The 27,758-nt window shown below is 33.6% G+C and overlaps 1 protein-coding gene across 2 annotated transcripts in view; it reads right to left on the bottom strand.

Moving 5' to 3' along the window:
• LOC128180049 (replication factor C subunit 1-like) overlaps positions 1 to 27,466 on the bottom strand; it is a 44,539-nt gene extending 17,073 nt beyond the window's left edge. Inside the window, exons 1-10 of one of the 2 annotated variants that reach the window (XM_052847847.1) lie at positions 27,363 to 27,466; positions 24,578 to 24,985; positions 20,449 to 20,599; positions 15,977 to 16,161; positions 12,865 to 12,972; positions 12,442 to 12,484; positions 12,107 to 12,195; positions 4,242 to 4,442; positions 3,171 to 3,269; positions 2,787 to 2,966 (exon numbers count right to left, since the gene is read on the bottom strand). In XM_052847847.1, coding sequence (XP_052703807.1) covers positions 2,787 to 2,966; positions 3,171 to 3,269; positions 4,242 to 4,442; positions 12,107 to 12,195; positions 12,442 to 12,484; positions 12,865 to 12,972; positions 15,977 to 16,161; positions 20,449 to 20,599; positions 24,578 to 24,985; positions 27,363 to 27,365 — 1,467 coding nt within the window. In that variant the 5' untranslated portion in view covers positions 27,366 to 27,466. The remainder of the gene's footprint in view (positions 1 to 2,786; positions 2,967 to 3,170; positions 3,270 to 4,241; positions 4,443 to 12,106; positions 12,196 to 12,441; positions 12,485 to 12,864; positions 12,973 to 15,976; positions 16,162 to 20,448; positions 20,600 to 24,577; positions 24,986 to 27,362) is intronic. The other variant, XM_052847857.1, reaches the window with a different exon arrangement.
• Positions 27,467 to 27,758: the final 292 nt, after the last annotated feature.

Here is a 27,758-nt window from a genome sequence, read left to right as displayed (position 1 = left end):
GGATGCTTCCACACAGGTTTCAGCTTTCCTGGCTGATTAGTTTCTGAGAAGAAGATTTTTTAAAGATTTACTTTATATATTCCTTTGTAAAACTTCGAGCCCCCATTGTGGCCCCATCCTACCCCCGGGGGTCATGAATTTCACAACTTGGAATCTACACTACCGCAGGATGCTTCCCCACAAGTTTCAGCTTTGCTGTCTGATTAGTTTCTGAGAAGAAGATTTTTAAAGATTTACTCTATATATTCCTATGTAAAACTTTGAGCCCCCATTGTGGCCCCATCCTACCCCCGGGGGTCATGAATTTCACAACTTTAAATCTACACTACCTGAGGATGCTTCCACACAAGTTTCAGCTGTTCTGGCTTTATTGTTCTTGAGAAGATTTTTGAAAATTTCTCGAAATTTTTCATTAATTTCTAATTATCTCCCCTTGAATTTTCACAACTTTGAATCCCCTTTGCCTAAGGATGATTTGTGCCAAGTTTGGTTGAAATTGGCTCAGTAGTTCTTGAGAAGATGTTGAAAATGTTAAAAGTTTACGGACAGATGAACGGACGGACAAAATGTGATCAGAATAGCTCACTTGAGCTTTCAGCTCAGGTGAGCTAAAAATGTAATTATAACTAGACTTAACGGTATAAACTGAAATTAAAAGTTGTTTAAATCAATAGCATATGACAGGAAAATTGAAAAATAATTGGGCAGTAATTATCCTGCATAATGGCTGATTGATAAGTGCCCGGATTACAGGAGATAACTCTCACTAATCATAAGTAGTCTTTCTTTTTATCGCAGTCGGTTAACAGAATAGACAAGATCTGGATTGCACAACATTTTTTAAACATAAATGAAAGGAAAATGTCATGGGACTGAATAATTTCACCAGATTGGACAACATGCCGGAATGCACAACATCCAGATTCAACAAGTTTTACTGTATGTAAGTTATGTTAATCTTTTATTTATTGCATGTGAAGATCTATAACAAGGGCACCGCAAAGCGGAGCATCCCCTCCCCTCAAAATTTATCAGATCAAAATAAATATGAAAGAAGAATTTCTAAAAACCACTTTGAATTCATAATTTCTATTTTATCCTAATCCCCAAGCTTTGTGCAGTATAAATGGGAGGGGGGGGGGGGGTGTTTACATGTACGTGGTTGCACAGTTTTCCTATTCCTAGCAGAAACTCAAAACATGTAAACATATGCTTTAAAGTTAAATAATATAGATTCATTAAGTGACATTCATTTTTATATAAGCATACATAAACGATTCGTTTACATGTATATTATGAAACGTAGCTGCAGATCTAGCGATCTGTAGTCTGCTCTAATGGACAACACTAGTTGCTTGTGGTATATGTCAACTCATAGTGTAGTAGATATGCAGTTATTATTGATATGAAACAATCTTCGCGTGATAAATGTGCGATAATTGTCAAAGTATCCTCTGAATTTTGGACTAGTTTTATTTTTAGTAATAGGTAAAATTTGTCCGAAAGCTGACTGCTTGTTTCGATGTCAATAGGATGACTTTAATTTCTTGCCTGCTTCAACTTTTACCTATGGGCAATCATCTAACCCTACAATATTACAAAACGTTTGTTTTTTGTTTTTTTACCTTTACTAGATTAAAATCCCAAATATATAAAGTTGTTGATTTGAACTGCACACGGTAGCCATTTACTTAAAGTTTACATAAAATTACCGGAAATGTCTACTGTCAAGTCGTACATAGAATTCATGTTTTAACTTCGCTTTTTTACGATAATTCAAAAAATATTGAATCAATTTACTTGGAAATCAAAAGGGTTTGTCCTTTTACCATGCCAAAGAAGTGTACAAAGTTTGATGAATATTCATTGGAGGGTTTTCTGGGAATTTTGCTAAAGAGCTGACAATGGACACACACACACACACATACTCACATACATACACACACATGCACAGCAGCGATGCTATATCCCCCTCGCAACAAGTTGTGCGAGGGGATAATAAGTCAATTTAGATGTACAGATCTACAGCTGCTCAGGTAAATACTCTGTAAGTTAAATGCATCTGAATGCCAACAAACTTAACGGTACAGCTGTGAGAGAAATCCCAAGTCCCACGCATGTGTATCAAGATTTGATAGTAACAACTTGTCAAAGCATTGTTATGAAATGCAGAATTAAATGTCAAAGACTCCAGTCATCTGGCATACACACACACAAGTTCTCCCACTACTACTCACAATTAAGTATTTGAGATGATTTGGTGTCAGGCAAATACAGTACATATAGACTTAATTATAAAAATTATAAATTACAAATCAATTGCTTGACAGACTATTACGCATTCGGACAAGTGACCAAAAAATTTACTTATCTGAACTTCAAATTTATTTGTCCGAACAGTTTTCAATATTAAAGATCAAATATTGTCAACTAGATATAACTTTTAAATAAGAAACTGAAATTCTCTCTATGTTGTCTACCCAATCCCAATAAATAAAGGGACTTCACAAAAGGGGCCATGCTAAAAATTAACAGAGGATCCAGTTGAATAAAATGTATCTGTACTAGACCCACTGGTCACCAATTATGGAGCACAGTCTTCAATCATTATACAAAGAAGCAAACCCACAAAATTACATCTCAAAAAGCTTCTTTTTTTTTAATTTGACAATAACCCGGTAATGAAAATTAATCGCCATGAATTCATATGATTCCGCCAAATATCTCCCAATCATTTCATGCTGGGCCTTTAAAAACACAATACTGCATACATGCTATTACCTCACCTTAGTTAATTTGCTTTCTCCTGCATCTCGCCCTGCAACTAGATAGCTGGTTTTCTTGCTAATACTTCCTGTCACTTTTCCGCCATATTTTTCTATCAAACTCTTGGCCTCGTCCCGCTCCAGAGATTCTAACACGCCAGTGATCACAAAGGTTAGGGACTCCAAACAGTTTTCTCCACCCTGAATGTAATATTACACCATATAAATTGGGACACAACAAATATTATATACATGGCAATTAGATTCTTACTTAAACATAAAACTTTTTTAAAATCATATACTCCAGTAATTAGCCCTCTGAATTCTAAATCTAAAACTTCGTTCAAAGTTAGCACAATGTTTGCTATTTCTGTTGCATCCTGTGAGAACTAACAGCACTCTGACCTCAGGAATTTCTTTGGATCCAAGTGCCCGGGGTCCCTCTCTGTTCAGGTAGCTGCGGTAAGTGCTACCTTTCTTAGCCATGGAAGGAGTGTCAGGGGACTGTTAAAGGCAGAGAACAATGGTAAGAGCTTCTTCATTACAAATGTACAGGAATAAAATCTCAAAATCAGTAACATCTATTCAGCTCATTCATATTGTCTTGATTTGTTTTAATTAATTCTGTTAAATTTTTCATATTTTTTACTATAGATACTATGGCTTATTTAACCCCTATATTTTTAGTTAGAAACAATGTCTTTAATGAACCAGATATATTATTAAAACATATCATTCAATTTTCTAGAGTCTCTTTTCAGTGCTAGATTAATTATGATGTCGTAATTGATTTGATGTATCTTTTCATGTACTTTATGACTATAAGAGAACTATATAGAAAATGAAACATTTTCTCAATTTCCATAACCCATAGAAGTACTCCCAATACCAAAGAAGATGTCATGCAAGAACATATAATATTCTGTTTTTAAAGACTGTATGTATTATGGATATATTTACATCCATCAAGTTTCCATAGAAGATGATATGGCTATTTCTTCTATCTTACATACTGATGTACATAAACAATATGAAGTAAATTTTTTTCACTTTTCCTGACCAATTTGTTAATTTGTTAATAGAAAGATGTAAATATAAACAATAAAATGCTTTCTTTGCTGAATCATGCATGTTATGAATCATTGCTGAAAAAAAATTCTGCAATGTCTCCACCTTCATATCATCCATGAATCAACAAAGAAAGCATTTCATTGTTTAAATATTTTGCTTGTCAAGAAGGAAAAACATTTCAAGATTTGTAATTGGTTTCATTTAAATTTAATAAATATGAGTTTAAAAACACCACTCTTCACTACGTTTATCTTTAATTACGCACAGGTGCACCTTATAAAACTAAACTAATAAAGCATCATTGAAAGACAAAACCCAATTTTCAAAAATCCATAGGCTCCTTTCATTTACTTGACCTTGACCTTAACAAAATGCTAGCCTCTCTGCTGCATTCCTCTGACTTACTACTTTGGTAGGACTTGCTTTTGCACTGGAAGTTTTCGACACTTCAGATGTGGGTGTGGCTGCTGCCTCGCTTGAGAACCCAGGAGACTTCTTGGGGGTGAACTTAACAGGAGAGGTCTTCTGTGGGACAGTCTTTTTAGGCGAGACTGTCTTTCCTTTCTTTGGGGAGTCTTTCTTCTCAGATATCTTTGTAAACTGACTCTACAATTTCAAATCTGACATTATTTTGTTATCCACATTGCAGCCTTCGAATGTTTAGAGAAAACAGGAAGAAGAGGCCCAGGGGCCACATCGCTCACCTGAGCAACAATTGCCTTGATTCTGATCAAATTAGCATTACAGTATCAAAATATCTTGACAACTAAGTACAGTAGATCTTGCTTAAAAAAATTGAAAATCTGCCAATTTTTATTCACCTCTTTTTTTTGGTAAATACCAAGCCCCTTTTGTTGTTGTACCTGTAAGAAGATTTTCTCTATTCCTATATACCCCACCCCATTTCGTGGCCCCACTTTTCTCTAGGAAATCATCAATCTTAAATCTGCATAACCTGTGCTTTCTCAGTAAGTACTGAGTTTTGGACTAAAAAAAAAACAAAAAACCGCCATCACGGCCCCGCCCTACCACTAGGGACTGTGATTTTGCAAACTTGAATTTACACTACCCGAGGATGCCTACACAAGCTTTTCTGGCCAAATAGTCTTTAAAAGAAGATTTTTAAAGATTTTCTCTATATATTCCTATGTAAAAATTCATCCCCCATTGTGGCCTCACCCTACCCCTGGACTATTATTTAAACAAACTTGAATCTATATGATCTGGGAATGCTTCCACTCAAATTTGGGCTTTCCTGTTCTAATAGTTTTGAGAAGATTTTTAAAGATTTTCTCTATATATTCCTATGTAAAAATTCATCCCCCATTGTGGCCTCACCCTACCCCTGGACTATTATTTAAACAAACTTGAATCTATATGATCTGGGAATGCTTCCACTCAAATTTGGGCTTTCCTGTTCTAATAGTTTTGAGAAGAAGATTTTTAAAGATTTTCTCTATATATTGATCCCCTTATTGTGGCCCCGCCCTACCACCAGGGACCATGATTTGAACAAACTTGAATCTACATTATCTGAGGATGGTTACACGCCAATTTGAGCTTTCTTGGCCAAATAGTTTTAAAAGAAGATTTTTAAAGATTTTCTCTATATATTCCTGTATAAAGATTTATCCCCCAATTGTGGCCCCACCCCACCCTAGGGACCATGATTTGAACAAACTTGAATCTACACTATCTGAGGATGCTTCCACTCAAATTTGAGTTTTCCTGGCCTAATAGTTTTTGAGAAGAAGATTTTTAAAGATTTAATTTCTCTATATATTCCTATGGAAAAATTGATTCCCCTATTGTGGCCCCACCCTACCTCAGGGACTATGATTTGAACAAACTTGAATCTGCACTACCTGGGGATGCTTCCATTTTAATTTGAGCTTTTCTGGCCTAATTAGATTTTTAAAGATTTTCTTTATTTATTCCTATGTACAGTACAGCTCACGAGTATCCCGAGAAAAACACCGACCACCATGTTTGAAAGTCCACGCTGAGCGTGGAAGTGTCGGTACCTTTGATCTATTGTTCTCTGTTACGGCCACGAAACGAGAAAAAACACGGTGCGACAAGGTGCAACGCGATGCAACATGGACAGTAACACGGTGTAACACGCAGTATTTACCTGTGAAAACATAGGTAATCATAGATTACTAAGCTCACCGAGACGGAGCATCACCCTTATGAGACATCACCTTCATAAGACCACCTTTATCATTTTATATGAAAATCATAGTTTATGATCTTGGTTATTCGTGGATTCTCTTTTGACAAAATATTGTATCATCTGATAATTTTTTTTATGATAATCATATGTTCATATGTTTATCAATTCAATGATATAAAATTAAATATTGCATCATGTCATATATATAATATATATCATATAATACAATAAAATACCGTAATAAACAATAATGAGATATGATATTGTAACGTATGATATGACAATGTATTGTGTTATACCTTATTGTATTTGATCACATAATACAATATCATAAAATATAATACAATATAGTATTATATTACAATATCATATTACATAATACATCATAACATTGAAACATGATATTATATTGTATAATATAGTATGATATTGTATTGAATGACACTGAAACATATTTGATACATTATATGATATTATATCATATAATACAATATAATTTGATTCCAACATTGTATCTTATCAAATGATACAATATTATGTGATAAAGTAAAATATTATAAAATACATTATTATATGATACATATTGTATCATATGACACAATAATATATATTACAATATCATATAATACAATATCATGTGATATGATAATATATCATATAAACCAATATCATATCATACAATATCGTATGATACAATATAATATAATATTACAATATCATATAATACAATTTCATGTGATTTAATTCTATATAACTAAAACCAATATCATATTATAAATATTGTATGATACAATATTATAGAATATACAATATTGTATCATAGGATACAATATAATATTTTGCAATATCTTATGTAATTGTATCATTTGATAAAATAATAAATTAAAATACAATATAATATTATACAATATTGTATCATAATATACAATACTATACATAACAATATCATGATACAATATCATATCATAAAATATCAAAACAATTGATACAATATCATATCGTGTCGTATAACTTTTTATAATATAACATATGATATCATATTGTATCATATCAAACAAGATTGTTTCATATCATACAATACTATATCATAGGAATCATGTTATATCATTTATCAACAAACACATCTATCTATCGATCTGGTTTGAGTGAGGTAAGAGATTTCTTTAGCATCCTTGATAATGGAGATCAGGCTCTGCATCTGAAGCAACCTCTGCGTTTAATTTATAATAAAGTTAAATCAACTATGCAAGCTTTCATCTATAAAACATGTGACCTGTTCCAAAAAACTAAACCTCATCCAGCATCCGAAACCTATGACTCAGATTCAGCATTCAAGCCCATCAGGTGCATTGGCATCTGAAGCTACCTCTGCGATTCATTCATATTACAGTTAAATCAACTATGCAAGTTTGAAATAGTATACTATCATCTATTAAACATGTGACCTGTTCCAAAAAACTTAACTTTATCCAGCATCCGAAACCTATGGCTCACACTCAGCATTCAAGCCTGTCAGGTGCATCAGTATCATAAGCCACACCATCCATGGAAGTCTGGTGAAGTAAGGACAAGTAATAACTAAGATATCATCATCAGAGGGCACCTGTTTCAAAAACTTTATTTAACCAGCTCTTAAAACCTTAACCTCCTCCAGCATCCGAATCCTATTGCTCAGATTCAGCATTCAAGGTTATCAGGTGCATCAGTATCATAAGACGCACCATCCATACAAGTTTGGTGAAGTTAGGACCAGTAGTAACTAAGATATAATATCAGAGGGCACCGGCAACAAAAACTTTAACCAGCTCTAAAAACCTTAACCTCTTCCAGCATCCGAAACCTATTGCTCATATTCAGCATTCAAGCTTGTCAGGTGCATCAGTATCATAAGACGCATCATCCATACAAGTTTGGTGAAGTTAGGACCAGTAGTAACTTAGATATTGCTATCAATGGGCACCTGCAACAAAAACTTTAACCTGCTCCAAAAACCTTAACCTCATCCAGCATCCGAAACCTATAGCTCAGATTCAGCACTCAAACCTGTCTGGTGCATCAGTATCATAAGACACACCATCCATGCAAGTTTGGTGAAGTACGGACCAGCAGTAACTAAGATATTGCTATCAAAGGGCACCTGCAACAAAAACTTTAACCTGGTCCAACAACCTTAACCTCCTCCAGCATCTGAAATTTAGGACCCAGATTCAGCATCCAAGTCTTTCAAGTCCATAAGTAGGTCCAGATGCATCATCCATGCAAGTTTGGTGAAGACAGGACAAGTAATAGCTTAGATACAGGACCTGCAACAAAAACTTTGACCAGGTCCGGACGCCGACGCCGACGCCGAGGGTATAGCATAAGCTCTCCTTGACTTCGTCTCGGTGAGCTAAAAAGGAGGATTTAGGAATAAAACTTATAAAGAATAAAATATTTATTGATGTACAAAGAAATAGAAATAATTAAAAAAAAATCTCAGGCACGCAATTTTCAGACGTATGCGATTGTTACGATTGATTTTTGTTGATATTAAGAACAAAAAAATCGATATCGCCCACATAAAGGTTCAATCAAATAAAACACTAACACTTTATTTTCCTTTTTAAAATTCAAATACACTGTTCCATAAGTTTTTGTTTCAGTCCATTTTTAAACGTAGTAGTAATCGTAGTTGCTGTAGATTGGCAGTTTCAATAGGGCATAGAATCATAACTGTGATCTTCTCTCACTTATACTTTATTCAACGATAACAAATCTAACGGGTTGTTGAAAACAGCTGTACTTTCTCTAAATAATATAATTATACAGCTTTATATTCATATTTTCAAATTTTCTTTCTTTTATACATATGTGTGATGTACTTGTCCATGTAGTACTGCACGGTACATATTCATAGCACTTAGAATCCGTGGATCGGAATTTGTAAATTTTTATTTCATCTTTATAAGCAACTTGAGTTTAGAAATTATTTGTGTTCCAAGAAACTACTCAGTATTGCAATAATTACTGTTTGATTGTTTAATGATCGTCATATGAGAGAGAGAGAGAGAGAGAGAGAGAGAGAGAGAGAGAGAATACTGGTATGAGTTTAATTTTAAGTACATTTCACTTGTAATTCAGTGTAATAAGTTAGATTTATAGTTTCCCTTATATTGAACCCTTTTCCTTAAAATTGCGATAGAAATTATGCAGTCAGAGTCCACGTGCTATCCCTGTCAATCAAATCAGCCCGCGAGATAGACCACCTGCTCCTTCCATGCCTTCCATAAGGAATAAATGTCGATCTATTGTTTTTTTAAGTCCACAAGATAGAAAAATGTTTAACAATGAAGTTTTTAGTGTTTAAAATGTTTAGTTTTTTCATTCTTATACTGTATGTATGAGGGTTGGAATATTGCGCTGTAAAATCTCTCTCTCTCTCTCTGTGTACTTTTGTCTTTTGTGCAATCATTTTAGAATTATAAGAGTTCTATTTGTATGAATTTCATTCATTTATTTAAGATCCATGGTTTTAATAACGATTTCAACACAAGAACTTTGTAAAGTATAGGATGTAATAAGATTTTTCGTTAAAATTTCGACGCTATTTCACATCACACATATTAGATTGGTTATAAAGTAAATAAAGTTGTGTTTGTTATAAATGCTTGCAAAAAGTTACCGGTATTATCTCATTCATCTTTTTAATCAATCAGGTTTTTTCGTACATACATGTATGTGTACCCAGTAAATAATTTCTTATAGCAAGTTAATACTTTGTGAAATTCCCTCATTTATAGAGTTGCTGAATTCGGATTTGTTCTCCGGATCCACTCGCCGATTGTCTTACGTGTAGTAGTTTGTGTACACATCTACAGACAATTTTTTTGTTTGTTAGAGATTAGGAAAAATCATGGAACTAACAAAGTAGAAGTAAAATATATTCAGACCATACACACGATGGGTTGTGATGAGTTACCAAACAGGTGTCCGTGGAAAGGTGTGAATAACGGCATCTCGAGTACACCTGTTCAGACGTCCAAATATACACACAGTTAGTTGTAAATTACGATGACACCTAACAAGACAGACAATAACACCTGTTGTGTATAGAACCCAAGATGAAAGACAATGTTGTGTATTTGATCAGCTTCCGTACAGGTGTATCGCACGAGTGATTTTTTCATGTGAAATCAGGGCGCCATTACCAGCGGTATGGAAATAAAGTTGAAAGTTATTTTATGAAATGCGGGTATATTTTTAGTACACCTACAATGCTTGAATATAATTGAACAAGAGTATGTACATGTATTTATCTATAATCTAAAATATAAAAGAGATTTTTTGTTTATTTATTGCTTCATAAATAGCTGAAGTCCAAATTATTCGAGTCACCGGTAATATGGGGTTGCTATTTACTACAGCACATCAACATGTTTTTGAAAAAAACATGATCTGAAATGTTTTCATTTCTCATTTTTAATTGGTTTAAAGTAAGGCTGTAAATTAATTAATAAATCAGAAAGTGTTTTCAGATATAACAGAAAATAAGACGTTTAAGCTCCCGATATTTTAATCAGATCGTCAGTAACAACATCAAGCGTGTTTAGAAAAAAACACACGATGAATTAAATTGATTTGAATTTTGATTATATATCAATTGATTATTAAATATATTTCAAATTGGTGAATTTATTTCAATTTATTTAAGAACAAATGAATTAAAAGGTACCCATTTACGTCAAGTTTTCAGATCACAAAAAAATAACTTCACGTTGACAGCCCCGAAAATTTTCTGGGTCCGTGCAACTTGAGTCGACATTCATTTTTTTTTTTAAATATGAAAAGGATATATATGTTTCAACCCTTGTTTAGCCATAATTTATTTATTTCTAAACATACGGCATTTCTATTAACGTCTCAGGTAACAATATCCACGGAGTAACACAGTGGCCACGGAGTTACACGGGCAGCCGTCGTGCAACACGGTGCTTTTTCTTGAATTTTCCAATACACATACATGGTGTCACACCATGTACACGGTGCGACACAGAACGTTTTCCACCGTGTTTTTTACACTGTGGGTGTCTGGATACTCGTGAGCTGTACTGTAAAACATGATCCCCTTTTTGTGGCCCAACCCTTCCCCCGGGGACCATGATTTGAACAAACTTGAATCTACACTACCTGAGGATGCTTCCATTTTAATTTGAGCTTTCCTGGCTTAATAGTTTTTGAGAAAAGATTTTTAAAGATTTTCTCTATATATTCCTATGGAAAACTTGATCCCCCTATTGTGGCTCCACCCTACCCACAGGGACCATGATTTGAACAAACTTGAATCTACACTACCTGAGAATGCTTCCATTTTAATTTGAGCTTTCCTGGCCTAACAGTTTTTGAGAAGAAGATTTTTAAAGATTCTCTCTATATATTCCTATGTAAAACATGATCCCCCTATTGTGGCCCCACCCTATCCCCGGGGACCATGATTTGAACAAACTTGAATCTACACTATCTGAGGATGCTCCCATTTTAATTTGAGCTTTTCTGGCCTGATAGTTTTTGAGGAAAAGATTTTTAAAGATTCTCTCTATATATTCCTATGTAAAACATGATCCCCCACTTGTGGCCCCTCCCTACCCCGGGGACTATGATTTGAACAAACTTGAATCTACACTACCTGAGGATGCCTCCACACAAGTTTAAGCTTTTTAGACCGAATACTTTTTGAGAAGAAGATTTTTGAAAAATACCAACAAATTTTCAATAATTGTCAATTATCTCCCCTTTAAAGAGGGCGTGGCCCTTCATTTGAACAAACTTGAATCCCCTTCACCTAGTGGTGCTTTGTGATAAATTTGGTTGAAATCTGCCCAGTGGTTCTTGAGAAGAAGATGAAAATGTGAAAAGTTTACAACAACGACGACAACAACGACAGACAGCGGACAAATTGTGATCAGAAAAGCTCACTTGAGCCTTTGGCTTAGGTGAGCTAAAAAGGGCGAAAATAACATGGGGGGGGGGGGGGGGGCGCGAAAATAACCATGCATACAGTAAGTAAATGCAGCCATGATACAGGATATATATACCTGTACCCTACACCTGTGCATACCTTGCTGGAGAGCGGTGTATCAGGAATTACATCAATTTCCTCACTGGATTGGACCTTGGCTGCTAATTTGCTTGCCAGACTTGGTTTGCCTACCACAGAAAGGTGACAAATACAATTTGAATTCCATCTGTCTATTTGCAAACTTAGTGAATGTCCAGAGACTGAAAAATTCTTTCTTATACATATTTTGGTTCAAGCTATTATGACACCAGCTAAAAAAGTTTATATATGTATAGGTATAAACTTTTTGCAATATTTCCAATGAAATAGAACATTACAAACATATTTTGAATTGAACCAATTTACAAGGATAATTCATGAATAATCAAACTCACTGTCTGATGAACCCGAAGATGCTTGCTTGACATCACTTTTCATCTGAAAAATTTTGTTTAGTACACTAGACTTAAATAAAAGAATGATTGCTCATAAGTACCATTTAAATATTATCATTCAGAAATCTAACATTAATTCAAACATTGATCTTAATCAATTTTTTAAAAACTGCAGGTAATAAAATGGATGTCAAATAATATTCTGATGGATTTTAACAAAGTTAAGCAGGTATGCAGCAAAGTCAAGAAATGAACATTTAAGTTTAATACGTTAACCATAAAAAGAATCTTGATTAAAAGTACAAATCACTTCTTTTTTTATATCTTTAAACTGATCTTCATGTAGGGAATAAAAAAATGATACAAGTAGATTACAAAATGTTTTTGTCTGAAATTGATCCTGAGAGTTAATGCAAAATTTACCCGTACTTTTTTGGGTTTGCTCTCATCCGCCATGTCAAGTGTTTTCTGGAAGTCATCATCTTCGTGCATCTCAACGTCATACACAACAGGGGACCTGCCTGACTCTTCCTGAATTATTGTGCAATTTTCAAATTAACAAACCTCAATTATTTTAAATCTATTATCAAATCTCTGAATGAGAGCATTTTGTCCATTAGGCCATGGCATTTATAATTTCTTATTCTAGCAGTCACATATCTTAGTTAAACATATTACTTTGATATGGCAATCAACTAAATCATAAGAATGGGTAAACTAAATAATATCTTTAAGTAATGAACAAGAGAGTTTGGCCCATACCTATTTTAGAACAAACGCAAGTGCAAAGACATTGGCACAAATAAATTCTAGCACAGCTGTGATTTGTTTCATGTACCTCTTTTTTTTTAACGTGATACATGTTCAAATCTTTTGTGTTGTTGATCAAGTATTCATAAATGACATAAAGGTACTCAATATTCATAAAAGTACAAGAGGCCCAGGGGTCAAATTGCTCACCTCAGCAAACTGATGAAAATATTTTAATGCTATCAAATGCAAAACATAGTTTCGGACAATTAAGTAGAGTAGATTGTTTTATTAGGATTTTTTTCGAATATCTCCACTAAACATCAAACTCCTTTGGTTGTTTTAGTTTTTGACAATGAGATATTTTCTCTTTATTAACTATGCAAAAATTCACCCCCCTCCATTGTATCATGATTTGAAAAAAAAATTGAATCTTCACTATCCGAGGATTCTTCTACACAAGTTTAAGGTTTTTGGCCTATTGGTTTTTGAGAAGATGTTAAAATGTTTTCCTTTATTCTTACATTAAAATTCAACCCTCCTTTGTAGCCCACGCAACCTCTTGGGATCATGATGATTTTAACAAATCTGAATCTACACTATCTGAGGATGCTACCACGCAAGTTTCAGCGTTACTCAATTTGTATGTACACACCACTGCAGTTATGAGACTGTATACTTAAAAAAATCATGATTCAATGCTATAGTATAAAGTAAAAACATACACGTGCATTGTCATCATGGATGACTCTCACATACCTGTTAACCCTCCCCCATTGCACAGGAGACTCCAGCAAAATCTACATTTACAGGCACAGGAGACGAAAACCTCCCGCATACATATTTATCTCCTACTTACTCTCCCGCAAGCAAGGAAATTCGAATTCAGTTGCCATTTTGGTTCACAGCGTGGGTCATTAGAATGCTTGTCTTTCAAAGCATTTCAGAGTCTCTCTGGATTTTTCTACGGACATGACAAAAAGCCCTATTGTATACAAAACCAAAGGAATAACAACGACAATGGAACTACACTCATCGGTGAGTATATATCACTTGTATCTTATATAAATGCCTGTTTTTAACTATTCGATTGCATTTGAGCGATGTCTGGGCTGGGCAGCCAGGAAACTTTGGAATTCAGGACCAACTATCCCTGAAGCTAAGAAAAAGAAATACTCATGCAAATTTCAGCATGAATGGAAGAAAGTCCATTCATGGATACAACCTAGTAGTGTTGCCACGGATATGTGTTTTTGTTCTCTGTGTGGGACAAACTTTAGCGTTTCATCAGGGGGTTTGTATGATGTAAGACGACATTAAGAGTCAGCACTGCACAAAAAAGCAGTAAGTGGATGTAAAGGAACATCAAGTTCTGCCCAACAAAACTACCTGTACACTTGACAGTCACGTGATAAGATCAGAAGAATTGTCTTGAAACTTGCTAAAAGATTTCCCCAGATCCTTGGTGATACATGCAGTTTGGATGAATTACAGAAGGAATTTCTGGACTAACAGCTAACACCAAAAGAAGAGCTACCACCTGCTGACTTGGGAGCTGACAAATTCTGGAGCCAGATGGCCAAAGTTATGGAACCATTTAGTAGCAAATGCAGATTTGGACTACTGGATAAATTAGCTTTAGCTTGTAGTGTGATACCTGTCAGCAATGCTGATCCAGAGAGAATCTTTTCCATGCTTAAGAAAATTCAAACAGATATGAGATCAGACTTAAACAATGACACCATATGTTCCTTAATTTGTTCTAAACAAAATCAAGATGTTTGTTGTTTTGAAAACAAACCAAGTGATGAGGTTCTAATGGCAGCAACACAAGTTGTAGTTATATATCAGCAGTTTCTGAATGCAAATAAAGATGTTTAATCTGTATTTGGTTAATTGTTAAAAGTACTATCACTGGTTTTCTAGTGTTGAAATGTCCTGAATGTCATTACCCGAAACCTCCCCCTTAGCCAAGTTGGCTGGGGGGAGATTCTCCCACATAGCAACATTGAAAGTTACGAAAATTACGAAAGAAATATATAAAGAGTTTTTATTACAAAAAACCAAGTGTTTTTAAGCTAACTAAACTTTTAAGTGTTAATAATACAAAGGAACTCAATAATTTAGGAAAATATTTATCTAGCGCTTCCAAAATAAGAGCGCAGCACTGTAATAATACTACAGTTTAAGCTACTTATACATTTATGTTCATTCATATCTAAGATATGTACATGATTATATTGTCTTAATATGTCCACTCACTTACTGCACATTACACATTTGTATATAATTTTATATGTATTATAATTTGTATTCCGATGAGTTGTAAAGCTCAAGGATAATAAATTGGAATTGAAATTGAAAGGTTAACAGGTATGCTCTCATGCTTGTTCAACATTTTCAGACAAAGCTAATACAGACAGAAGGTGCTAATTAATTAATTAATGCTTTAATTAAGTAAAACATATTTCACAAAGCATTCCCAATTTATATAATTATCAATGATAATGTTCTTTATATGACTCATATTAATTAAAAATTAAAAATCAGCTGTTTATTTGTGCCAGTTAGTGTAAAATACATTGCATTATGATGTTAGCGAGTGCCTTCAGGATCAAAACAACCTATCAACTTATGAAGACACACGTGGAATATGTTTATGCAATTGGAAAATCGTAGCTTCACTAATTCTAAAATGTCCGAGCACGTACACCAAATGAACATGCAAGATTAAGGTGTTTATCTAAATATCTTGTTTACAAAATATTTTGTAGAAATGACTGACCTTTGTGCGTTTAGCTGCCACTGTTCTATCAGATCGCTTTACCGAGTCGCCTCCTAAGAAATCCAACGGATTAATAGGAGTTTTTGCTTTGGTTTCAGACTTTCCTTCTTTCTCCTTAATCTGCTTTTTGGGACTAGGGGTTTTCAAAAATATATCCAGTGTTGACTTTTTAGGTTTTTCCTCATCTGTAATAAAAAGTCATAAATCTTAAGGTGGTATGGGACACCTGCTGATATTAACATGGATGAAAGAACATCATAATCAAAATACTTTCATTGTTTTAGAATTTTCAAATTTTATGATATTTGACCAAAAAAAAATGTTTTAAAATTAGTTGGAAAGGTAAAATGATATAAGTCCCAGTAGGACTCGAACTAATGACTTAAAGATTAGTAGTTAATGCTCTAACTCGAACTCATGACTTAAAGCTTGGGAGTTAATGCTCTAACCCATTGTAATATGCTGTCAGATGACAATTCTGGTGTAGAAAACATTTATAAAATTATACTTAATTTTGGACAGATAAAATGTTCTGTGTTCGCAATTTATAATCTTGCAATTTGATACAAAACAGCTGGATCTCCAATTAAATACTCACGTAATATAAAGAATTTACAGTAAAATTAGGGAAAAAATGGCACCAAATGCATATTGTTGACAGCTTTAAGATTTAAGAAACTGATCAATCATTTGTAAAATAATACATACAATCAAACATGGGTTAATAGCTGTTATTTGAGAATCATCTATTTTGATGATACATGTAATTTCCAAACTGAATGGGAACTGGTAATATTCATAACAGTTGAACAAAAACCCTCCATATATATATATATATATATATATATATATATATATATATATATATATATATATATATATATATATATATATATATATATATATATATATATATATACAAGAGGCCCAGGGGCCACATCGCTCACCTGAGCAACAATTGCCTTAATTCTGATCAAATTAGCATTACAGTATCAAAATATCTTGACAACTGAGTACAGTAGATCTTGCTTAAAAAAATTGAAAATCTGCCAATTTTTATCAACCTCTTATTTTTTGGTAAATACCAAGCCCCTTTTGTTGTTGTACCTGTAAGAAGATTTGTCTCTATTCCTATATACCCCCCCCCCCATTTCATGGCCCCATTTTTCTCTAGGGAATCATGGTTTCATCAGACTTAAATCTGCATAACCTTTGCTTTCACACTAAGTACTGAGTTTTGAACCGAACACTTTTCCAGAATAGTTATAAAGATTTTCTCTTTATTTCCTATGTAAAAATTCAAACCGCTATCATGGTCCCGCCCTACCACTAGGGACTGTGATTTTGCAAACTTGAATTTACACTACCCGAGGATGCCTCTACACAAGTTTAAACCCTTTCTGGCCAAAAATTCTTTAAAAAGAAGATTTTTAAAGATTTTCTCTATATATTCCTAAGTAAAAATGCATCCCCCATTGTGGCCTCACCCTACCCCTGGACTATTATTTAAACAAACTTGAATCTATATGATCTGGGGATGCTTCCACTCAAATTTGGGCTTTCCTGGCCTAATAATTTTGAGAAGAAGACTTTTAAAGATTTTCTCTATCTATAAAAATTCACCCCCCATTGTGACCCCGCCCTACCCCCAGGGACCATGATTTGAACAAACTTGAATCTACTCTTCCTAAGGATGGTTACATGCCAATTTGAGATTTCTTGGCCAAATATTTTTGAGAAGATTTTTAAAAGATTTCCTCTATATATTTCTATATAAAACTTAATCCCCCAATTGTGGCCCCACCCTACCCCCGGGGACCATGATTTGAACAAACTTGAATCTATACTATCTGAGGATGCTTCCACTCAAATTTGAGCTTTTCTGGCCTAATAGATTTTGAGAAGAAGATTTTTAAAGATTTTCTCAATATATTAATATTCCTATGTAAAACTTGATCTCCCAATTGTGGCCCCACCCTACCCCCGGGGATCATGATTTGAACAAACTTGAATCTACACTACCTGAGGATGCTTCCATTTCAATTTGAGCTTTTCTGGCCTAATAGTTTTTGAGAAGATTTTTAAAGATTTTCTGTATATATTCTTATGTAAAACATGATCCCTCTATTGTGGCCCCACCCTACCCCCTGGGGACCATGATTTAAACAAACTTGAATCTACACTATCTGAGGATGCTTCCACTCAAATTTGAGCTTTCCTGGCCTAATAGTTTTTGAGAAGACTTTGGCTCAGGTGAGCTAAAAAAGGTTAAGTTTACAATACAATAAGTTGTTAAAGTTTCTGGAAGAAGAGACTTTGAAAATTTTCTTAATAAATATTGAAATTTTTTTTAGTTGTTTAATCTTCAGTTTTTAAGATCTGTGTACAAACATAGAATTGTGAGCAAATCTCTGTATCTTGCTTATAATTCGAAGCTTAACACTCAAATTTGGTTAGTAAATATAAATTGTAAACAATTAAAACACAAGAAACATGCACTATAACAAATAAAGAACACAATTTATTTTTTCGAAATGAATCATATATATACATGTACATGTATATACCTACATATTTCCGACAGTGATATCAAACTCTATTTAAACTGAATAAACTCGAGAAAATGCCGAGCATCTCAACAAAACCTATTGCATTAATATACCATTACGCAAAATATAATGCCGAATTACCGATAGAATGAATTGTATTTCAGTACTTTTTTGATACATCAGATTTTGCTTCATTTGGGCAGGTAAACAGTTAACTGTTTGATTTACCGAAGTCTCTGTTTGATATGATACGTAAAAATCACGAAATACAGACGATAGTTCCCAGGTTACAAAGCATAAATAATGAAAACGAAACGAAAATCAGAACAAGCTAACACCAACGTCATGTGTGAAAACTGTCAACGCATTGAAATATTTAGCCTCAATTTACTTCACAAAATCGGCACCAATATATTTTGCATGTTTCAAAAATTTCCCTTCATTTGCGAACTGTTGCACAACAAGCAAATTCATCATAGTCAGATCGACTCTTTTTCATATAATGTCATGGCTGCTTTAAACAATGAACCTCGTTTTAGATGTATGGAATACGAGTCTTGGTAAAATGGGTACGCAAACCTGGGCCGTGGCAAAATAAAAGCCCGGGCAGATCGGCAATCGTCAATTCCAAATACGCATTATTTTGCAGCAATATTTACAGCAAATACAAATATACTGGTCCATCAAATATCCTGAAATTTTAATGAGATTGGCAGATTAATAACTGCCAATCTTTTGTTTTGCCCAGGCCAAGTCTTGTCTACCCATTTTACCGGATGCCGAATCCGAAGCTATTAAACTGATTGAAACACGCCTTTCCTTTATTATTATTTTTGTAATAACTCAGATTTGAAACAGAATTAGACCTTAATTTTTGCAATTTATATTTTCCTTCCCATAAGGATAATTTATGCTAAACTGCGTTGAATTGGAATCAGTAGTTCTTGAGAAGAAGATTTTTTAAAATGCACCCCCCTTTTTCTACAGTTTCAAGGTTTTCTCCGCTTTGAATACAGATCGGACTTTTAATTCTGCAATTTATATTCGCCCTCCCATAAGGATGCTTTGTGCCAAATTTGGTTGAAATTGGATAAGCGGTTTTAGAGAAGAAGTTCAAAATGTAAAAAGTTTACAGACGGACAGACAGACGGACAGACGGACGGACGGACGACGGACAGAAAGTGATCAGAATAGCTCACTTGAGCTTTCAGCTCAGGTGAGCTAATAACCCTAGAACAAGATTTTGATTCTTTTAGATATATTTAAAGCAATTACAACTGCTTCTGCTTTTTAACCATTATTAATATTTATGATGTCCCTCCACCATGAAAATTATGTAGGGGTAACTATAAAATGCAAAACAAGAAAAAAAAATTTAACAAAACGTTATCTACCAACACGAAATTTACGAACTGGTGTCCCATTCAGAGGGAGTCAATGACTCTCATCCGCTTAGTATCATAGATGGTCAAGAAATGCGTAAAAAATTGTTATCTTTCATTGCGTTTCAGAAGAGACTCATTATAACTGACCCTTACTTCCAAACCATACACTATACAATATATTGCAAATTATAATGGTTAGATAGTTTAAATACTGATTTCATTTTGCTTGATTTGATTCATTTTTTTTCTGTAGGTTTCGTTTTTGTTTGATTTCGATTTGTTTCATTTCATTTCAGTAGATTTTGCTTTGTTTAATTTTGGTTATATTTCATTTGCATTTTACAGGTACCAATTCAGGAGGGCTATACTGCTGAAGCTAAGGAAAGATTCAACCACAACTTAAATGCATAATACTTTTTATATTAGTAATAAATACATGGAACTGACTGTGCAGAACACCATTAAAGATTCTTTTTCATCCCTCAAAAGTCACCTGTAAAACACTTAACGAAGATCTGAGTTCACTTATTTTACAAACCTGAATCATTCACGTGTGACTTTGACTTTTTCCCACTCTCCTTTCTGTGCCTTTTTTTAACTTCCTTTTCCTCTTCAGAATCTGAGTCTAGATTTCTTTTTGATTTGCGTTTGTGTTTAGAAATTGCTACGTCTTCTTCATCACTACTTACCTATACAAAGAAATATCTTATCAGTTTAGTTATTTAGTATTTGTTTAGTGGAAATTATCCCACTCAACGATTTCAAAACTAACAGAAATCAAAAAATTGCCCTGCATAATAAAATACTCCTATATATTACCATGACACTGACCTTAAAATACATTACACTATATTCTCTATAAATAAGGTTAATCTTGCAGTTACTGTGGAATCAATCAAGTTTTAAGGGGGCCAGTTTTTCCTGAATGGTTAGGATTTGCTTAGCTACAGATGTAATACAAAATACAAGAGGCCCATGGGCCACATCGATCACCTGAGCAACAATAGGCATGATAAAATCAGCTTCATGGAGTCATAATACAAAATATCTGGACAATGTGGTATAATACATGTAGATCCTATATTAAAAAAAAAAACATTTCCCCCTGGATATTCTTATGTTTATAATCAAGTCCCTTCCCAAACAGGATGATTTTATAGTCATATCACATTAAGCATTGCAGTTCTTAAAAAGACCCTAAATAATTGTTTATATACAGGATATAAACCTACATCAAACTCTGAACCCCTTGTGAGGCCCAAGAATCGTCCCAGGGCCAAAGTTTAAACAATTTGAAATAATCATCAATACATAAAAATGCCTGCACAAAAGTAAATCCATATATAATTAAATAAAAACTGAATAATTAAAATGTTTTCCTTTGTACTTGTAACTGGATCCCCGATGTGGCCCCACCCTACTCCTAAAGATTTTTATTTTAACAAATTTGAATGTACACAATCTGAATTTGCTTTCATATAAGTTCCTTTCTCTAAAGTTATAGCTTTTCTAGGCAAATGATTTTTTAGAAAAAGATTATAAGATCCTATCCCAAGGGATCATGATTTGAATAAACTTGAATTTTCACTACCACACAATGCTTCCACACAAGTTTCAGCTTTCCTGGCTGATAGGTTTCTGAGAATAAGATTTTAAAAGATTTACTCTATATTCCTATGTAAAAATTCGACCCTTTCATTGTAGCCCCACCCTACCCCCAGAAGTCATGATTTTCACAACTCTGGCGAACGTTTTTTTATTAGTTGGATTACGGATCCGCCGACCGAATTTTTTTGACTTTTAGAAAAAAAATAAAATGCACTTTTCCAAATTTTTTTTTACTGACCGACATAAATTAAAAGAAATACAAAAAATAAAATAAAATGGCTGGTGAAAAATATCAATAAAAACCACATAAATTGGTTTCATTCACGAAAAAAAAACCTTAACTTTTACACTTTCAGTTTTAAAATTGATCGGGTTTGGAATACGGACTTCTCTATCACACGTGTGCCATGTTGTCTAACGGTGGTTTGTGTTTTATCATTTAAATGGCATAATTTCACATATCTGTCATTTGCAAAATCGTTTAAGACCTTGAAACAGTGTTGTCCCACACATACTGGGGGCAAGCAGTGTCAGAAGTTCTTGAAAGTGTAAGAACCTACGTATATTATGTTTCAAAGTTTTGGAAATAAAGTCGTCAGACAGAAGTACGATATATGATGGAGGGGTAACTAGAATTACCGAAATACCCGTGATTTACCGAAATGCCCTTCAAAAACACCGAAATGCCTTATTTGAGCACAAATATTTAACATAGCAGTTTAAATCTAAGTGTTTAAATGTATTTCCCAAATTTTCAGTTTGATAATGTAATTATTTTGACATAAATAGCGATTTTTAACATGTGTAGACATTTGGTTAAGAACGATAACTCTTGCATGAATTGCTTTTCACTCGAATAGAGGTGTGAAATTTTATTCCTAATAATTAAAAATAACAGTTTATCAGCTTTTATTTTTTAATATCATATAATAACTATCAAAAATCCATATAGAGTGGAAGCAACTATAAAAAGAGCAACTATTTAAAGACGTAATTCCTATCAGAATTGCTCCTTTCTCTTGCACACGTATATAACACAAGTTCAATTACTATAATAAATATATACATTTATTCCAAAAATTAACTTTATTTAAAAATAACTATCTATATGAAATACTAGACATACACTCATTATGGCGTAATAATGGACATTTTGGTGTTTTTGAAGGGTATTTCGGTGTTTTCACCGGGTATTTCGGTAAATCGCGGGTATTTCGGTAATTCTATGTACCGATGACGGAGACATTTTGCATCAGTTAAAGCAACAATATTTCATTGTAAGACCAATTTCAGGCCTCTCGATTCTCTTTAACAGGGGGCGATATTCGGCCTCATTCCCAACGTGAAAAGGCATATTTCCCCCCAAAATTGAGTGTTTTCCCCAATTTGAGATCGCCTAAAATTAATAAAGTAACTTAAAAGAAAACTATACTTATTCTAAATATATATTGTATATTCAGCAGTCATAAAGGCACTGTGAATATGTGCAACACTACCGCGTTGTAAACTGTTTCTTGTGATCGGTAACTTAGCCAGAATTTTCTCAGACAGAGAAGGTGTAATTTTAAAAACGATGTTCATTAATTTACTTTTATTTCTGATATTACAGTTAGTTGATAAGCTGTTAGTAGTTTATAATTCTGCAATAAATGTTAAAATTATTATAAATTTTTTTTTCTAAACAGATCTAGATCCTCTACAAAACGGTAGTAAGTGGGTCAATGGGTTGGACTAATACCCCAAATACACAGAAGTACAGAGACTGATTTAATAAATATTGTCAATAGGCTAACACAATCAGGAAACATTTATCTGTAAAAGGTATAAATACAAATATAGATTAAATTTTACATTAATAAAAATAAGATAACTTTTTTTTAAATTCTAAAAAAAAAAAACTTTTATTATTTTCTATGCCATTTGACATATAGCAAGCTACTAAACACAAAAAACCTTTTGGGAAATTTTACATCTTCAGTCAGTAACAAACTTGTATCACACACTGTGAATACACTTTTTTCCTTCTCTTTATTATACACACATGTTCCCAGTTTTAAAAATAATTTTAAAAAAAAATAACTTTTAAAAAATCCTATCAATATACCCTGGTTTTTGTTCAGAGGACTGTACATTAAGCAAGGAATAAAAATTCCCAATTTCTATCAAAACGTTGCATTTTTCCCAATCCATTCGCCCCGGCCCCAGTACCAAAAATAGGTGTGAGAGGCCTGAATTTGTAAATCGTGTGTCAATAGAGGTGTGAGACCTGCGGTTCGGAATGCCCTGAAAGTGGCCCAAAGACACACTTAAGCATGTGTACATGGAATAGTAAATAAAAAATCAAACAAAACATAAGACTTATTTTATTTCTTTGAAGTTTGCCAGGTTTTTTTTTTTTTTTTTTTCGACCTACCGACCCAATTTTTTAAATAAAAAATCCGTAATCCAATTAAAAAAAAAATGTTCGCCTCTTAATCAACACTACATGAAAGTGCTTCCACATAAGTTTCAGCTTTCCTGGCCAAATGGTGACTGAAAAGAAGATTTTTAAAGATTTACTCTATATTCCTGAGTAAAAATTCGACCACCCCCCCCCCCCATTGTGATCCACCCTACCCCCGGGAATAATGATTTTCACAACCTTGAAATTACACTACCTGAAGATGCATCCAAATAAGTTTTAGCTTTCCTGGCCCAATAGTTCTTGAGAAGATTATTGAAAATTTCTTGAACATTTTCAGTAATTCCTAATTATCTCCCCTTGTAAATGGGTGTTATTCTTAATTTTCACAACTTTGAATTCCCTTTGCCTAAAGATGCTTTGTGCCAAGTTTGGTTGAAATTGGCCTCGTGGTTCTGGGTGATCAAAATAGTTCACTTGAGCTTTCAGCTCAGGTGAGCTATTAATATCATCAATTATCAACATCACGCAAATGCCCGACGGTACCAAAAAACTCCCAATAGACCCCCCCCCCCTTAAAAAAAATTCTAATGACTAGTGTATGCAAACTGCAAAGAACCTAAACTGAAGATAGATTTTATTAACAAGCTTTACATACTTGATGACGTTTCCTCTTGCCATTTTTTCCTGCGACTTCTTCATCATCGCTGTCCTCTAACTGAGACTTCTTTGCTTTTTTACTTTTACTCACTTCTTTCTTTGCACTTGGTGGCTTGTCTCTCTGAGAGGTTTTCTGAAACTCTGAGTCAGAGTCACTGTCTATCACATAAACTTTCTTTTTCTGTTTCTCAGTGTCTTTTTTCGGCCCTGAATTTTTTTTCTGGGGAGTTGTTTTCTTCGAAGATTGGTTCTTGGGAGCTTTACTCTTTGAGCCATTTTCTCTACTTGATGAACTCTTTTTATTCAGTGCCTTTTCAGCTTGCCCTTCCTTTTCGTTTTTAGTACTTGTTTCTTCTCCCTCATTTGACTTCTTGAAAGATTTCACACTGAAATAATTTCTTAGATCCTGCAAAAATGAATAATAGCAGGTAAAGTGTTGCTCTGTATATGATGCAGTTAAATCTCAATAACTCAAACTTCTGTTGACCTTGACTAAACTTGTATTCAGTTTCTTGAAAGTGACAGCTTTCTGGTAATGGCAAAATAGGGGATTATGAATACTTCCTTGTATGCACCAATTGATTTAGTTTTTATGGCTTGAAGTTGGACAAATTTAAGTAAAAGCACATCCAATGACTGAAAGGTTGACAATTGATTAAGCTTAAGAAAATATTGTGTGTTTAGGGTAACACTGATGAAAAAATTAGGTTAGATAAAGAGGGATTTTTTTTATTCTATTATTTTTTTTTTTTTTTTGCATGAGGGCACTAATACAAATATAAAATCCTAAGAATATTTCTTTGTGTCATATTTTTATTGATGGAAATAATAGTGAGCACAGCAAGAGGCGGGCAAAGCCCACCTTGCGCAGCAAGGATTTATAATGACATGTATATATAAGAAAATCAGTGAAAGATAAAAGAGTTGAATCAGGGGTACTATGGGCTAAAAAAATTTCTTCCAGCCCAGGGCACCGCCATATTGGCTGCCATTTTGTTTTTAAAAAGTTAGTTCGATCATTGATAGACTGACGCTTATCGATGTTTATTGCCCCTATTAAATTAAAAACTTTCCTGGGGGAAGGGGGAGTTGCATTTAAGGGGGGAGTTACATTTACGTGGTTGTAAACTTGTACAGTTTTCTTTTCCTATCAGAAACTCAACACGTTTTAAAGTTTAATAATTTAGATTTATTTAGTGACATTCATTCTTATATAAGCATACATAAATGATCCGCATACATTTATGATTATGAAACGTAGCTGAAGATCTAGCGATCTGTAGTCTGCTGTGATGGACAATTCTTGTTGCTTGTGGTATGTCAACCCATAGTAGTAGATATTAGTATGAAAAAATTTTCACATGATAAATGTGCGATATCTGTCAAAGGCTCTTCAAAATTTTGGGCTACCTGGGTAGTTCTATTATAAGTAATACAGGAAAAATTTGTCCAAAAGTTGACTGCCTGTTTTGACGTAAATCGGATGACTTTTATCTCTTGCCAACTTCAACTTTTAACTATGGGCAATCATCTAACCCTCCAATACTACAAAACATTTGTTTTTTGTTTTTTTACCTTTATTTGATTTAAATCCCCAAAAATATCAAGTTGTTGATTTGAATTGCATACAGTTATGAGTAGCGATTTCTTCAAGTTGTAACATAAAATTACTGGAAATGTCTATTGTTAAGTCGTATATAAAATTGCTGTTTTAACTTCGTTTTATTTTACGATAATTTAAAAAATATTGAATCAAATGACTTGGAAATCAATAGGGTTTGTCCTTTTACCATATTGCCAAAGAAGTGTACAAAGTTTGATGAATATTCATTTAAGGGTTTTCTTGGAATTTTGCTAATGAGTCTAGATTGGACCCACGTACATACACACGCAAAGCAGCGATGCTATATCCCCCTCGCAACAACCCATGAAGTTGCGCGAGGGGATATAAAACTTAAATTGAAAACCAAATAAGTTTCAATAGTGCTTTAATCAAGAAACACGACTATTTCTACGTATGTCTTACCAAATAATCAGGTGGAAAATAAAAACAACATAAAGGAACTGATCTCTTAGATACTGAATAAAGTATTCCATTTTATTACCGGTAGTCAACATATGAATTAAATTGATAAACAATGAAAGAAGAAATAAATTTTTGTCCGAATTATGTAACTCTCTTTGGCTATTTCTCAAGACAAAACTTGTATGTTTTATGTACAAAACATGACATCATAATGTACACTGAGCAAGCGACATTTAGTTAAAATTTGGCTAAGGATTTAAGTAGGCTGATCCTCTATATCTTATTGTGTGCGTTTCAAATAAATTGTTGTACAAAATTCAAACTGCATTGTGTTAAATCTGCATTCAGTCCAAAGGTCACACCATTTACATATTACGAAAATCACAATTAGCTAAAAACAGACATCTAAAAATGGTAGGATCGGGGCGTCATAAACCATGTGTAAACACATAAACCATGATAAACGATACATCAATACATGCATGCCCTAATCAATGCTGAAACCATTCCAAGAATCAGACACATGTCTCTGCAATAATAAAATAACTTTTGTTAACAATTTTAAATCAATTCTAATAGTATAACCATATAAAACAAGGGTTTCCAATTGCAAAGTTAAGAGGTAACGGTACCCCATCCTAGAGATTATTTCGTTCGAATTTTCTCGGTTGCACATTACATTCATTTAATGACGATCACGACAATTGGTTAAGTTCATATATGTATTTGCTAACCTGAAAACCTTCAGGGAACTTACCATTGATTTAGAAACTGGTTGATCTACAGACACTGATAAAATAATTTACTGAATGTTTACCATGTTTACATTCATTTCATTAATTCTTTTCGCGCCAACTACGAAACGGAAATTTCAATAGAATACTAAATCAGGAACCTAGACCGGGCACTTCGATGGGTTCGGTGTTACATTCGTATATACAGTATTTGTACATTTCCATTTGGTAATGTACTAGTATTTTCCTTTCAAAAACGAAATTTCTCCATATATTTTTGGCTCTTTATAGGACTATGCTAGTAACTGAAAAAAACAACTATGAATATGATTACATGTTCAGAAAAACCTCCCGAAAATCGCTTAAAATTATCATCTAACTTTTTAACCTAACCAAACTTTATATACCCTTCTCTTATG

Source organism: Crassostrea angulata, chromosome 1 (genome assembly GCF_025612915.1).
Source record: "Crassostrea angulata isolate pt1a10 chromosome 1, ASM2561291v2, whole genome shotgun sequence".
Classification (NCBI taxonomy): domain Eukaryota; kingdom Metazoa; phylum Mollusca; class Bivalvia; order Ostreida; family Ostreidae; genus Magallana; species Magallana angulata.
This window is presented reverse-complemented; position numbering and strand designations above follow the sequence as displayed.